At 37.0% G+C, this 16,467-nt stretch overlaps 1 protein-coding gene across 1 annotated transcript; it reads right to left on the bottom strand.

The window, feature by feature from the left end:
• Positions 1-7,088: 7,088 nt before the first annotated feature.
• LOC135716442 (uncharacterized) lies at positions 7,089-15,976 on the bottom strand. The gene is made up of 4 exons (XM_065238973.1): positions 15,233-15,976; positions 13,897-14,167; positions 7,163-7,853; positions 7,089-7,103 (listed from the first exon to the last, which is right to left on the bottom strand). Exons 1-4 carry the CDS (start codon positions 15,930-15,932, stop codon positions 7,089-7,091), a joined length of 1,677 nt encoding a protein of 558 aa, XP_065095045.1. The 5' UTR covers positions 15,933-15,976.
• Between the last annotated feature and the right edge of the window lie 491 nt (positions 15,977-16,467).

The following is a 16,467-nucleotide window of genomic DNA, read 5'->3' as shown; positions in this document are numbered from 1 at the left end:
TGGATAACCACCTTTTGAAAGTTATTGTAGTGAACGAGAGTATAAAATGTCTGTACTAGGTAATTTTCAAAACTATTATTTATTAGGGCTATACAGCCGCTTTCTGAGTCAGTTAGAATAACTACTTTAAATTGTTCAATAGTGATAGCATATTGTAGTCCTTCAATAGTACCTACTAGCATAGAGGTAACTCTAAGACAAGTAGGTCCCGAAGAAACGTGCTCAACTTTTTGGCTCACCTCTGGTACTATCTTCGGTCCCAAGCTTGTCGAATCACCCCTCGAAACATAGGAAAAACCAATAACCCCTCATTTTATCTGTCAAACTTTCATAGCGAATCAAAACAAACATTGCGTAGTACTAGAATTTCGACTAGAATAGGGTACGTTAATCGTTTGCTTGGGACCAATAGGCTACTAAAGTGGTGCGCCAATTTAAAATCGTTAGTTTCATATTGATTGTTGCTACTAGTTCTGCATTCATTATTGTAAAATTAGAATTTAGTTTATTACTGAAGGATATTTTATTTTCATGATCATAAATTCCATAGCCCACACCGACATTTGTTTTTGAGTCATCAGTAAAAATTTTGAAATATGAATTGTAATCTTCTTGGATTAATTTTTGAATGGTTAACTTCTGTAACGCTAATGGTGTATTTTTCTTATGTAAAGATGCTATTATAGGTACTATTTCAATAACATTAGTATTAATTGATTGATGTATTTGTATCTGTTGGGTTTTACATTGTAGTGTATGGAAGTTGTTAACTGATGCAATCTTTTCTAGAAAGCTATGGTGCTTAGGTAGTTCATCTGAATTAATTAAATCTTTTAAGTGATCATTTATTGGACTTGTTTCATAGTAAAGTGTTTTTAGCAATTCTTTATAAGTAAGATATTGAGATCTGTATTTTAATGGAAGTTCTCCCAATTCTGCATAAAGTATGTGATTTGGTGTAGATTGTAAATAACGACAAGAAGTTCGAATTGAAGCATTTTGCACTCTTTCGATCTTAGATAAATCTGTCTTACTTGCTTTTGAGTATACCGATAATCCATAATCTAATTGAGATCTAACTATGGAGTTATTTACTTTTTGAAGGACTTTCGGGTGACACCCGCCTTTTTCCCTGCCTAACATTTTTAAAATATTAATTTTTTTCTTAGCTTTATTAACCGTTTCTGTAATGTGTACCTTAAAGTTTAATTTGTAATCAATCCAAATTCCTAAATATTTAAAGGGTGTCCACGATTAAATTGCCACACTATGAAATTGCTCTAACTTTTTAACCGTTTGGTAGAATTTAATGAAAATTTGGGTGGATTTAGTTCATAGTGCATTATTTACATCCTGCAAGTTTTAAAGTCTTGTGATCCAAACTCGCGGAAATGGAGTCGAAAGAACAGCTCGTGCGTGATAAAATCTTGCGCATTCATCACGAGAACAAGGATCTCTCGCATCGTTCCATCGCTAAAACGTTGGGAATCGCGAATTCCACGGTGTCACGAGTGATTAAGCGGTTCGAGGAACGGTTGACCACCGATCGGAAGCCCAGAAGTGAAGGAAAAAGTATTCCGTACAACACCAAAAATCACAACCGCGTAGTTGGGGCCTACAACCGAAATCCGAACGCCTCCGTTAGGGATGTGGCTAAGAAGCTGCACCTAAGCCGAATTTTTGTCCAGAAGGCCAAAACTAAGGCTGGGCTTCGAACGTTCAAGGTACAAAAAGCCCCTAATCGCGAAAGGGAAGCAGAACAAGTCCGCCAAAACCCGTGCCAGGAAGTAGTACCTCAACATGCTGACGAAAGTTGAATGCTGCATCATGAACGACGAAACATATGTGAAGGCCGACTTCAAACAGATCCCCGGCAACCTGTTTTTCACGGCCAAGGATAAGTTCAGCGTTCCGGAGCATGTCCGCACTCAGAAGATGTCCAAATTTGCGAAGAAATTCCTGGTTTGGCAAGCCATCTGCACGTGCGGGAAGCGGAGTGCACCTTTCGTGACCCAGGACACGATGAACGGACAGGTGTACATAAAAGAGTGCCTCCAGAAGCGGCTGCTTCCTCTCCTGAAGGCCCACAACGTCCCAACAATCTTCTGGCCGGATTTGGCCTCATGCCACTACTCCAAGGACGTGCTGAAGTGGTATGCGGACAATAAGGTCAATTTCGTGCCGAAAATGTTCAACCCTGCCAACACTCCGGAGCTCCACCCCATCGAGAAGTACTGGGCGATTATGAAGCAGCACCTTCTTAAACGACCTAAGGTAGTGAAGACAGTCGAGGAACTGAAGAAAGTATGGGTTTACATGCAAAAAACGGTTGATTCACAGGTTGTGCAGAATCTTATGGCCGGGGTTAAGGCCAAGGTGCGGGCATTTGCGTATGGACTGTAAATAAAATACGAGTAAAATGGTAAAATAAAGTTTAATAGTTATTTCTCAATCCCTGAAAATTTGATGGCAATCGGATGAAAACTCGAATTTTGCGAATCAATTTTGTGTGTGGCAATTTCATCGTGGACACCCTTTATGTGCATGTTTTATTTCTACTGTTTTGTTGTTGATTTTGATAACTATATCATCTGGAATATTGTTGTTCATGAAAACTAATGTTGCCGACTTATCTGGGTTGATTTGCATTCCTACATCTTCTAAATTTGAACAAATTGTGTTGAGCGTTCTGTTCATTTTGTTATTAGTATCTATTACATCTATACCTTCAATGACAACAGCAAAATCATCTGCGAATTGAATGAGTGTTCCTTCTTCTATTGTTTCATGTAATTTAGTTGTGTAGATATTAAACAAAATAGGTGATATCGGGCAGCCCTGAGGTAGTCCCTTATTTGTAATCCTTTCTATTGTAGTGCCATTATTTAATGTTAATACTGCTATTCTTTTTTTTAAATAGAAATATATCCAATCTATTAAATGTTCCGGAATTTTTTTTTTCTTTTAAAATTCCCAGTAATATAGAAATATTGACGTTATCAAACGCCTTCGATAGGTCCAAAAAAGTGACCATGATACATTGTTTCCTGTTTTTAGCGCCCTCTATTTTAGAAACTAAGTAATTAACACAATTTATTGAGGATGTTTTGCTTTTAAAACCAAAGGAGTATTTCGGTATAGTATTATTGGTTTGTATGAAATGGACTATTTTTGATTTAATTTTAAAATTGATTATTTTTAAGAATGTAGGTATTAATCAAATAGGTCTATATGATGTGTGGCAAATTTCATTTTTCCCTGGTTTAAGAATTGCAACTACTTTTACTGTTAACCAGCTGACTGGGATGTTACGGCTATTTAAAACTTCATTACACATGTTGACTATTACATTAAGAAGATGAATGTTTGTATTTTTTTAAATATGATATGAAATGTTATCAGGACCTGGAGCAGAACTGTCTTTTTTAGTTTTTAGAGTGTTGATAATGTCATTTATAGATAGTTTAAGTTGATTTGAATTATTATTTACATTGTATTCTATATCATTAGATATTGTGGGAAAGTTTAGATTCATGAATTTGTTAGCTAGTTCTCTGTTATTCAATAGTTGTAGATTATTTTTTTGAGGAAACCCTCCACTTATTACTTTTACTGTTTGCCATAATTGTTTTATGTTTAAATCCGGTGTAAGGGTATCTGTGAGATCTTGAAAGTTTTTTCGCTTAGATTTTTTAATTTCAGTTTTTAATTTGGCTCCAAGGGGGAAGACATTGTAATATATATTTCATATATTTAGAAGATTAGACGGATTTAAAAATATTAGCGATATTTCGCTATATATTTCCCCGCTGTCAAGAGACTGATGAGTTTTTAATTCAGTGTTTGTTTCTTGTCATCGCAGGAAAAAAAAATCGAAAAACGGGTTCTTGCATTGCTAATTGCAACTGAAACTGGACTGATAAAAGTGCACATTTCCGTCGAACAGTTTTGGTATCTTTGGTGCACTTATTGCTTGCTTAACGTTCCTTGAGCATGGCCTCATCCGGATACCCTGAACCAGTTTCGGTAGGGCTCAAAAACGACATTTCCTAAATATCATGTACTGGTATTGTCTGACGACTCAAAATTGATCATTTTTCATCCAGAAGAACACACACATCTGGATACCCAGAACCGGTTCCGGGAGAGCCAAAAAGGAAACTTCCAAATCCTCATGTACTGGTACCGTCCGACGGCTAAAATTTAATGATATTTCATCTTGAAGTAATTAGACATCATGCCATCGGTCAACATATAGATCTGTCCACTTCTAGATACCCAGGACTGGTTCCAACAGGGATTCAAAAAGGACACTTCCAAATCCTCATGTAGACATTATGCCATGGCCATGACTTTGTGGATCTGGCCAGATCAACATTTCGCTCCATGACATGATGTCTATTTACTTTTAAATGAAAAATCATAAATTTTGAGCTGTCGGACGATACCAGTACATGAGATTTAAGATGTGTCCTATTTGGGGCCGTTCCGGAATCGGGTCTGGGTACCGGATGTGGCCAGATCCTTGACCAGATCCACCAATTTGTTCGTGGCATGATGTATATTTGGTTCTGGTTCAAACTTCGGTTGAAACATCATAAATTTTGAGCCATCGGACGATACCAGTACATGAGGTTTTGGAAGTGTTCCATTTGTGCCCTATCGGTACCGGTGCCAGGTATCCTAAATGGCCAAATTGAAAAAATTAGTTCAAAAATGAATTTTGGGGAGCGAGTTGCATTCTAGTTTTATTTTTTACTTTTTTGTAGACCCACTCCTAGAGGTCGCTGGAAGCTTCCTTTGGCAGCAAAATGATCGTTTCCGAAAGTTAGGAAAAGGGAGGAAATTTAAGGTTACAAAGTTTCAGCTGCACTAGAAAGGTTAAAAAGGAATAAGTGGGGGCTGGATCGACATTAAAGAAGTTCTGTAACCCTCCACCGGTTTCATGTGACGTTCTTCATCTGACCAGCATCGACCTTACCATATTATTGCAACGTTTACAGTCAGTTTACAAGCTATTTTTTAAATTGGTTTTTTGTAGGTTCAAAAACGTAGGCGTAGACGAACTCAGCAACGAAGAAAAATCCCAGATTTTGAGGCGATTTTTAAGACACAGACAACGAAGAGGATGATGATAAAGTCAGAAACAGCATGCGGTATTTTACAGAATTGTACAGAATTACACGAAACTTTTGGGTTTTGGCTATGTAAACAGCAGAAATGTGAACATTCAACTTTAATGTACTCGAAATTCAACAGTTAAAATCATTGTAATTTTAGTTTTATTATAATTATTTTTCGGGCTTGACTCCCACAGTCGATGAATACATTTAATGCTGCAATTCAGATTATGTACTATATGTGACCCAAACAAATGCCCATGCAGATAGAGAACACCTTCCAGCATATCGCTCAGCGCATGGAGTTCAGCAGATGAATGTCAGCGCTGAACCCTTCGCCTGTCTACATCCATCTTCGTTTGACTTTTTTTTTCGTTCTGAAATGAAAATTTTATAAAGCAAAGCAGAAAACCAAAGCCCAAACGAGACTTACCTTGACTCCCACAGTCGATGAATACATCTAATGCTGCAGTTTCGATTATGTATGTGAAACAAATGCAGAATATCCCACAGCCACTTTCATAGTGCCTGGGCAGTTTGTGTCGACCTCGGAATTCCGTCCGCTGCAAGTATATTCCAATTAGAAGAACCGTACGGTCAGCTGGGACAGCTTCAATGTTTCTGACATGTTCAGAACGAAGGAATTTGAATGGAGTTGCATGCGGTCCAGTAGTTTTGCATTCCGCCTTCCAAGCGGTTCAGAAAGGTCAGTTTCCGATGAACGAACTACCAGAGAACTGGTTTTGATGAAGATTCTGACAGGTTCATAACACAGGCTTTGGAATGGAGTTCCATGCAGTCGAGTAATTTTGCTAGCACGTGGATTTTATCGGACGTGGGGGTGCTTACTAGGTGGATGGAGGTCAGCGCTGAACCCCGCCTGTGTACATCGGTTCCTTCCCTCCGTTTTCGCCTTTGACATTTATTTATTTATTTATTCGCCAATCAAAATCGTAGTACGTACGGCTGCGTAACGAATCGCTGATGTTTTTGTGGATGTAGATGCAGATGTATAATTTTAGAAAGATTGGCTGGATTGACTGCTCAAGACACCTAAAAAAACATAAAAAAAGTAAATTGTTTAATACTAGAATTGATGGATTTTTGCAGAAAATTACATTTCTTTTTTGAAAAATGCGCTTGCTGGTCGTATTTGACATGAATAATTTTTATTTTATTTTATTTTCATAAACAAGCATAGATATGATAGGTTATGATATTTCGAGGTGAAAAAGTCACCTTCTTTTTCGATGTCTATTGTTGATGTATCAACCTATTTAAGTCATCAAAGCTTAATTTTGTTCTTAATAAACCTAACTTTGTTCTTAATCAACCTAACTGCTGATCATCAAATTGAGCAGAAATATTTTGAGGTTATTTTAGCTTTGGTATGGTATAGATACAAATATTTTAAATTGGAGAATGTTTATTTTTAATTAATGTCCGCCTTCCTCCCTACTGTGCGATGGGGCCTTGGTCGTCTAGTGACAAAGAGGGGAGGTGGCCTATCCGAGCGTCCGAGATGCGAGGGGATTCTGTAATTATTAATTTATTAGGAAGATGATGATGTACAGAGATGTATTAAGAGCCGATTTTTTCACCTTAGCTTAAATCTTAACCCAGGTTTACCCATATTGTTAAACCTGGTTGAAACCAGGTTCATCGAAGGTGAAAAAAACGACACTAAGTAGACAAATAGTGCTGTGTTTAATTTATTGGTGGGTTCAACACTATTGCATTCAAAATAGACATTCCAATCCTACCGTAACTTAACTAATTAACTCTTACCAAATATAAGTTGCTCTGATGGTTTGAGTTTATCAGCATCGAGATCTGCATTCTGTTTGCTGGAAACGTCTCAACCGATCCGTTGATAATTTATGACGCCCGGCGGTCAACATCCACAGAAGCGTCGATTTTTTAACGTTTTTGATGTCACCTTTTGCATATTTAATTTTGAAAGTATGTTTATTGCCAGTCCGGCTACTTTTCAATTGAAGATCGTCGTTGAAATTTTTGAATATCTTTGCGGCGTCGTATACGAGTTCGTGCGATTGTGCTTGGTTCGACATATTATCATGATATTCAACATTCTCCGAATCTGATAATTCTTCACAGTGTAAATCGAACTTAGGCAGACTAGAACTATCTATCGAGTGTTCATCAGAGTCAGTGCTGTCTTCCGTCAAACCTACATCAATAAATTCGATATCAGGTACGTTGATCCCAAGACCAATTGAATCTTGGATTTCAATAGTTGATCTGCTTAATCCCAAGCTTACAAGAATTTCATAAGCTACAGTTTGTGCTTTTTCCACTGCTTCTATCATCTCTATATCCGATGGCAGTGTAGTTAATCCATTACAACGCCGTTGTAGTTTTTCCATGAATGGGAACTTTATGATATCTCGGTGTTTGTACATAATGTGCCTTTTCATAAAAATCCGCTTTAATTTCTCGGTTAGCTCTTTAATTGAGAAATTTACTACAGTTTGATTTGATGTCGCCATAGATCTAAGTTCTCTAAACAGTTGCTCACATGGTTGACTCGAAAAAGCTGATAATACAAACTGTTCTGGAACTTCGTTGTCACGACATTCTTTCACGAGTAAAATAATTGCATGAGCATTGAGCTCTAAGCATATGTACGCATTTGTAGTAATTGATTTTGTCAAATTTGTGTGGTTCCGCTTACACCAGTTCCTCCAAGCGCGAACGATGAAGTTTGTTGTCCTAAAAATATACATTATTTCAGTTGTTTTCTGCATTTGTATAAAATTTTAATCCGCACAACACACTTGCTCCACTTTAAGACTAAGTGCTCTGTATATAACCCTTCTTTAGATATTCCCTTGAGTGATCTTAACCTAATTACGGTATTTAAAAAAAGGCTGAATTTTCGCCCTCTGGTTCTTTTTAGACCCATAGTTTGTTATTGGTATAAAATGCATGCAGTTTTACTCAGATTCTCGATCTAATTGCACGAATGGAAAGATAAATGCTCCATTTTGCCAATTAACCACTTCATTCGAGCAGTTAAAATGACGTTTACTACCACTCGAACTTTGAAATAAAACATTATCATATTTTTTCTTTTAGAACCACGAGAAGTACACACAAGCAGTGCTATAAATTCTCAAAATCATTTGAACATTTTTGATGAAAATGAGAAAAGTAGCTATTCGCTATCAAAGGGAACCTTATCTGAATGGGTGATATCAGTTACTTAGGCTGTGAACCATTTGCCGAGTTAAATTTAACTCGTAGTTAAAAGTGACATTTCGAAAGTTATTTCTTATGTTCGAAAATCCCTGTGCTGTCGATCGACCGGTTTTCGAGCCACGGTTGTCAAAATTTAACTTCTTGTCTGTCAGAAATAACCATGCTCGGATAGCAGGGTTAATCGATAACTTTCCATCTGTCAAATTTTAACCAAAAGTTAAAATAATCCACCAAATGGTTCAGAGCCTTAGTCATTTGACAAAGACATGGATCATTCTCATTTGAGAAACGCTATATATCATTCAATTGAGTGTAACCTACACATAAACGGAGCTCTGGTTGACATTCCGGCGAAAAAGCTAAGCCAACCCGACACCAACCTGACTTCTACCAAACCTCAACCCGATGTTGACCCGACCTTGACCCGACATAAACCCAAATTTGACCTGACAACAGCACTACATTGGGTCGACATCGACCTTAAATTAGTCTTACATTGATCCGACATGGGATCGGCTTGTCCGTTCGGGGCCATTTTGCTGGATTTCTTCCATACTCCACTGTCGTATATCAAATGATAGTGAGTGACTCAATTGACAGTCAAAATGAGCTTCGAATGAGAAAGGGGCTGTTCAAACTATGGTCATGTGACAATTCGTTTACACAGAATTGATTGAATGGTTGCATTGGTTCATCTTCAATCTAACGATATGAAAATTTACAGCACTAGACACAAGTAGTCAACATTTGTGCGTTTCATAAAACAATAGAAATTGGTTGGTCCAGTTTTGCGAAATCGCTGGTAGAAAGTCTCGCCAAACCTGCTTGACAAAGTGGTCAATTCAGGGGTAAGGATGCCATTTGGTCATCATGGCCGAACGGAACCGCATACAATCCGGAGTTAGGTGAATGGAAATAGGCTTATCTGAGATGAAATAGCTATAAAAAATGTACACTAAAGTTAACCGTTGAACTAGACCAATATGAACATTATTTGGCCAAATAAGGGCAATAGACGTGGAGCCTCCCCATACAGTATGATTGTGCTTGCCACACAATAATACTAATTCAAAAATGGTACAGGCTAAGAATGCTCTCACCTAGCAACTGTCGTAGTGCATCTAGAACACTAAGGCTGTGAACCATTTGCCGAGTTAAATTTAACTCGTGGTTAAAAGTGACATTTCGAAAGTTATTTCTTATGTTCGAAAATCCCCTTACGGTCGTCAAAATTTAACTTCTTGTCTGTCAGAAATAACCATGCTCGGATAGCCGGGTTAATCGATAACTTTCCATCTGTCAAATTTTAACCAAAAGTTAAAAAATTCGCCGAATGGTTCAGAGCCTAAGTTGAGGCATAGAGGTAACTCTAAGACTAGTAGGTCCCGAAGAAACGTGCTCAACTTTTTGGTTCAGCTCTGGTACTATCTTCGGTCCCAAGCTAATCGATTCACCCCTCGAAACATAGGAAAATCCACTAACCCCTCATTTTATCTGTCAAATGAGCATAGCGAATCAAAACAAACATTGTGTAGTACTAGAAATTCGACTAGAATAGGGTACGTTAATCGTTTACTTGGGACCAATAGGCTAGTCAAGTAGTGAGCCAATTTAAAATCGTTAGTTTCGTATTGATTGTTGGTTGAGGGCCGTTGTTAAGTCCCAGCAGGGACGTAATAAAAGTCAAAAAAGAAGAATAGAATAGTAAAGGTTTAATTACAATTATTTCAAATCTCCAATAGTTTTCTACTACCGGAACATCCGTAAAAAATTCCATTTCATGAATCAGTCCACATCGTGCTCTCTTACCGTGCAGATCTATTTGCTTTTTGCTGAAAGAAGTGTTACTGCTACCTAAAGCTACAACCAATTTAAACAGCACTTTTCAGTGCACAATATACCTGTAAATTTTCTACCTTTTTTGACTCTTATTCCTCTTCGATCCTTGTTTGGACCTGCGGTAATCCTTCTTGGATATCGATTTGGAAAATTCCTCTTCGATCCTTCAGATTCTTATTGTAATCAGCTTGGAAGTCGATTTGGAAAAAAAAATACTGCCGCCATGGCGCCTAAGCGCAAAAGAAAAGGGCAATCTCTTGATCCCACTTCTGATGAAATTAATTTGATTTGCTCACGGATGATGAGAATGATCCATCTTCCAAGAAAAATTCTAGTAAACTTTCCCGGCTTAACGCCAAGAAGGAAAAGATTCCCTCTATTGTGATAACCACTTCCGATTTCCATGCTCTTCGCACGGAACTTTTGAACTTCGTGAAAGTTAAGTTTTCACTGCAAATTGGACGTCGGGGCGAATTCCGTGTTTTGGCTGAAACCTTGGACGGCTTTAAATGTCTTCTTAAGTATCTTACTGAGAAGAAGCACAAATTGTTTACTTACGACACCAAAACTGAACGTGTGTTCAAGGTTGTCATGAAAGGACTGCCCAGTGGTGAATCCCTGGATCAGATCAAAGATGAACTGGCAAAATTACTTGGAGTTGTGCCACTCCAAGTAATCAAAATGAAAATGAAATCCCGTCCTGGCGATTCCCGCAACGAGATTTCTAATGATTTTTATTTTGTTCACTTCAAGTCTAGTGAACTAAACAACATTAAGGCTTAGGAAAAAGCTAGCCTTATGCTCCATGTCCGAGTGAAGTGGGAACACTTCAGGAAGACTGGAGGAAGCTTCCAAAACCTCACCCAGTGCCGTAAGTATCAGGTAATGCATGAATTATGGTGATTCCTCTCACGCAAAGGACGATTGTCCTGTGAAGGAAGGCCCTAAGATATTTAAATGTTCAATTTTTGGGAATGTAAGACTTGCAACGCGATCCTACAATCTCGTTCTAACCGACAGGTAGGAAACGCTTCACGTTTCCGACCAGGTACAAATTCCTCTGCTGTTAACAACGGTCAGCAAGGAACGAATTTTACATTCGTTTACATGACCTTCAGAAACTTACCCGTCATAGGTCTAAATTCTCATTATTGGTGATTTTAATGCAAAACACCGCTCATGGAATAATGCTCAAAGCAATTCCAATGGTAATATTCTGTTTGATGATTGTTATGCAGATTATTACACTATTCGATATCTAAACAACCCAACATGCTTTTCTTCTGCATGAAATCCCTCAACTATTGATTTGGTCTTAACTGATTCATGTCGACTTTGTAGCCAATTGGTTACCCATGCTGACTTCGGTTCTGATCACCTTCCAGTAACTTTTGAAATATCCAAAGAAATAATTTGTAATCCCAACAGCTTTACTTTCAATTGGGTTCTTTAAGGGTATTGAGGTAAATGCATATTCGTAATCTGCATTAAACATGGAACCCAAACCCAAAATTTCATCAATTTTGGCACACTGGAACTATTTTAAAGAAGTACGATTACATTTGCAAAAATCACCTAATTAGCGCCCCTCGGTGTCACTTTGTATGGGAGCGAGCTGTCAGTTTGTCAGTTTAGTGTCAAACAGTGAAGTTATTATTTTCCATTAAATCATGATTTAAAAATCGAGATGAAAGTGCTTGGGGTTGAAAAAAATACCGCTGTGCTCAGAAAACAAAGCTCTTTCAGATGATATATAAAAACCGATATATTTTTCAAAATTAAAGAACCCAATTACCATAGAGCTGATTGGGAGCAATATCGAACATTTATGGAATATAGCTTCGATCCAAACATTCCTTTGCAAACCAAAGATGAGATTAATTATGCTCTTGAATCTCTGACTACTTCTATAGTTGAAGCAAGAGCTGCCTCAGTACCAAAATGCGAGGTTAAATTTGATTCAATTATAGTAAAATCCAACCAATTACCGGCCACCCGTGGCGCTGTTTTCGTAGCGGTGATAAAAATGTAAACATCTGTCAAACGTGACTCAAATCAGAATTTTCACTTTTTAAATTGAAAATTTGTCTTGTCTTGGTACGTTTTTGGTGGTCAAAAAGCTTGTAGAATTGTAGGAAAAGTGTCCTTCTTCAAAGTGACAAATGATTACAATGATATCATTGTTTGCAATCAGGAAAATAGTTGAATTTTTAGACTACGTAAACACAAGCTGTACCGCTTAACATTCTCATTGTTATTATTATTATTATCTCTATTTAGGAGATTTTCAGCCGCAGGCTGGTTCATCTCCGGGAGCCCCAGAAGAGGGCTTCCCTAATTACATAGTTGAGATTTTGGAGAACCCAGAAGGGGTTCTCCTAGAGGTTGGTGGAGCTAGTACTATTACTATTACTATTATTATTTACTATTTACTATTTACTATTTACTATTACTATTACTACTAGTACTATTTCCCTATTACTATTACTACTAGTACTATTTCCCGCCACTAGTGACGAATAAATTTCACTTGGATTCTACTATAATAGACGACGATCTTCTTGATCCGTCTAAAAAATGTCCGTAGGAGACAATATCAATCAACACGCAACCCTGCCGTGAAAGTTATCTGGCGGAATTTTTCAAAACAAATTAAAAAGCGATTCTCTGCCCTGAGAAACAAAACTTTTGAAAATATTGTTTCGAAATCAGTCGCGAGTTCCAAACCCTTTTGGTATCTCACAAGATTTTTGAAAAAAACCTCAAAAGCCTATTCCAGCGCTTAAAAAAGGTGGTAAAATTTCGAAAAAAGATCAGAAACTTGCTAAGCAATTCGAGAGTTCCCATATTTTCAGTTTGGGTCTAACTAGTCATATTGAGAATCATGTTGCTCGGGATTATATGAATATTTTCTCTCGAGAAAGTATTTTTTATGATTCATTGGACGAAGTAAGATCTATAACTAAAAAGTTTCATAACATGGAAGCTCCAGGTGATGATGGAATTTTCTATATCTTCATCAAAAAATTCCCAGAGAGTACCTCGTCTTTCTTGGTAAAATTATTCAACAGATGTTTCTATTTGGCATTCTTTCCTGATAAATGGAAGAAATGCAAAAGTTGTCCCAATTTTACAGCCGGATAAAAATCCAGCTGAAGCTTCTAACTACCGTCCACTAAGTTTGCTTTCTTCAATAAGCAACTTTTTTGAAAAGATAATTTTAAATAGAATGATGCTTCACATCAATGCGAACTCAATTTTTGCAGATGAGTAGTTTGGTAGTAGTAATAGTAGTAGTAGTGTTAAAATTTATAGAACTACGGATAAATCCGTAGACACACTGCAAAGACACGACGCTACTTGACTCCAAAATTGCGGTAGTATGAGAGCACATGAAAGGAACAATTGTGATTGTACCGTGGACCTCCGGCCGTTGTTTATCTTATACAGCAAAAAATTCTGAACTTTAATTGTGATGGAAACATTCATTCACGTAAACTTGTATGAATTTCACGCAAACGAGCTTGTAAGCAATGTTGTTTACAAAGATGGGCTTTTGCATATAATATTTGCAACATTTCATGAAATGTATCAGAACATGATTTATAATGTAATCTTATATGGTGTGTGACGCTCCATTTATGTGCATAATTTCGAACAGAAATTTCCACTACTTTTTCGAACTGTGTACTATTATTTACTCCATTTTACTTACCATATGTCCTGGACGCGTTCGAGAAGTGGTATATCCGGTTCAATGAATGATCTGTACATACGACGCATCAAGTCAAGAAAGAAGGCTGTTCCCTTACTATTCGGTATTTTTTCCTCGAGAAATTTAATCATAACCAGATTCATCAGCTTAATCGTTGGCTGGAACTTCATTTTATCTTTAAAAGATACATCCGATGTGCACAGCCCATGTTTATCTTTACTATGATTATTTATCAGGTCATATAAATGATCCGTAGTAATGATACAGTTCCCTAAATGAAAGTTTAATCATATAAAAGTAAATTAGGGACCATGCATAAATATTGCACTACACAGCAAAAAAATAATTTTGATATCACGTCAAAGTGGATGCACTACAATCATGTCGAAAATATGGTGTAATATTACTTGCTAAAAAGGACAAAATTATCATTAATACAATGCATGAACTGACATTACGCTGCTTTTACTGCATTTGTTTATTTATGTGGTCATAAAAATTACATGAAATTTTCGACATGATTGTAGTACATCCACTTTGATGTGATATCAAAATTATTTTTTTGCTGTGTACATGTGAAGAGGGCCTTGGTGCCAAATATTAAAAGTCCAGTTGAAAACCTAAATAATAAGAAGCGATAATTGATTTTACTCTTTGTAGGGGAAATGTATGTAATGTCGGCCTAATACCCTAATTTGGGCGCATACATAACTTCAGCAATCGACTAAATTTTCAATAGCAACCAAAAATATCCATTAAATAGTACCAATGACGCGTTTGACAATTTATAAATAGCAGATTTTTAGCGATGGGCCCAATCTTAGATCCATACGCCAACATTAGAGCCATTTCCCCTACGTTAAACATACACAGAGAAAAAAGTTGTTGAATATTACATCCATACAGCTGCACAGAGGTCATTTCGCTGGTTGTGTAATATGACGTTGTACGATGTATACCGATTTTGCGAACAAAACTAAACCCATTGATGTACACAGCGAAAAAAATGTAATATCGATCAACGCAATTCAACCTGATGTATGAAATAATGATGCAATAACAAAAAGCAGATACAATATTACATCAATGGACGCAATTTTGTTCGCAAAATCAATGTACATCGTACAACGTCATATTACACAACCAGCGAAATGACCTCTGTGCAGCTGTATGGATGTAATATTCAACAACTTTTTTCTCTGTGTATGTTTAACGTACATAGAGTAAAATCAATTATCGCTTCTTATTATTTAGGCTTTCAACTGTACCGATAATATAAACAAACAAAAAATGCAACGTAATTTAAGCTCTTATGTTTTAAATTTGAAGCTCTTACCTATTTCCATACTACTTTTCAGCAATCGATTCCTGAATTTGTTTATAGTATGTACCATGTCCTGTACGTTTATTGGAGTACTGTCTTCGTAGTTCACCCTAAACCACTGTCCCCATGGGGAAGGAATTGGTTGTGTTTCTAAACCGGCTCGATTTTTCATACTCTTAAGTAATCTCGAGTCGCCATCTGAGGCATGCGAGATTACTTTTATCCCCTCACACTGAAGAAGATGTTCAGTATGTGTCCAGCGGTTTAATACATCTTTATATTGAAATTGGTTGTTCGTGCAAGAATGATATAAGACATACGGTGCAGCGTCACTCGCAAGAGGTACTGCCAGTTGAACATACGCGTAGTTACCTAAAGGATACGAATTTACGTATTCTGCAATACGATATGGTGTACTTGCTGGAAACATATCTTTGATTGGAAATCCTTTGGAATCTAACGGTGCCACCAGTCCTCTGATGGCGTCTGTTCCGTAGTCGTACTCTGCGGCAGCTGTTATTCTCGTCCCATCTTCGCATAACGCGACAGCTAACGGATACCCATTCTGCATCAAGTAATTCTTTAAACCAGCGACATCAAGAACTCCTTCATTGATCTGACATGTCACCAGTTGCACATGCCTTTGGATTGTTTTCTTTGACATTATTTGTGCATTTGAGCTAATGTACTGGAAGTGAGCATTGCCAGCCATTAGGAATTCAAATGCACAAATATCCTTTTCCAAGTCAGTGTACCGTCTGCAATTTGTCTCCTTCACCCTGGCATTCATTTTAATCAAAATGTTCAACAACGTAGAGTCACTCATGGAATCCGTAACAACACTTGTAGAGTCAAAAACCATATCTATTTAAAAAATACATTATACGGTAATAGAAAAATACATATATATATAGAAAAATCAGCCACGGGATTTGTGATTTATCACTGTTCTTGTAGGTTACTTGAATCATTTCATTATACTCAATACTCGACAGCCTCAAATTAAATTCACATAAAGTAGCAACTGTATTGAGTGAAACATTTAAGAAGACTTCTTTCTTTGACTTAAAATAAAAAAAAAAACTGCACTATTAATGTTTGCACAAGTCACCGATCATGCACATCACTAAAAACCCTTTTTCCGTTGTTTTTCCTACTTTTGTATCACTTTCACTTTTCACTATTTCTTTTAAACATCTACAAAACAGATGCGTATGTATTTTCTTTACTACCTGCAGACTTTTTCA

Source organism: Ochlerotatus camptorhynchus, unplaced genomic scaffold, assembly GCF_037179485.1.
Source record: "Ochlerotatus camptorhynchus isolate MF236.1 unplaced genomic scaffold, CSIRO-AGI_Acam_v1.1 ptg001250l, whole genome shotgun sequence".
In the NCBI taxonomy this organism is placed as follows: Eukaryota; Metazoa; Arthropoda; class Insecta; order Diptera; family Culicidae; genus Ochlerotatus; species Ochlerotatus camptorhynchus.
Note: the sequence above shows the minus strand (reverse complement) of the source record. Positions and strands in the feature narration are given on the sequence as shown.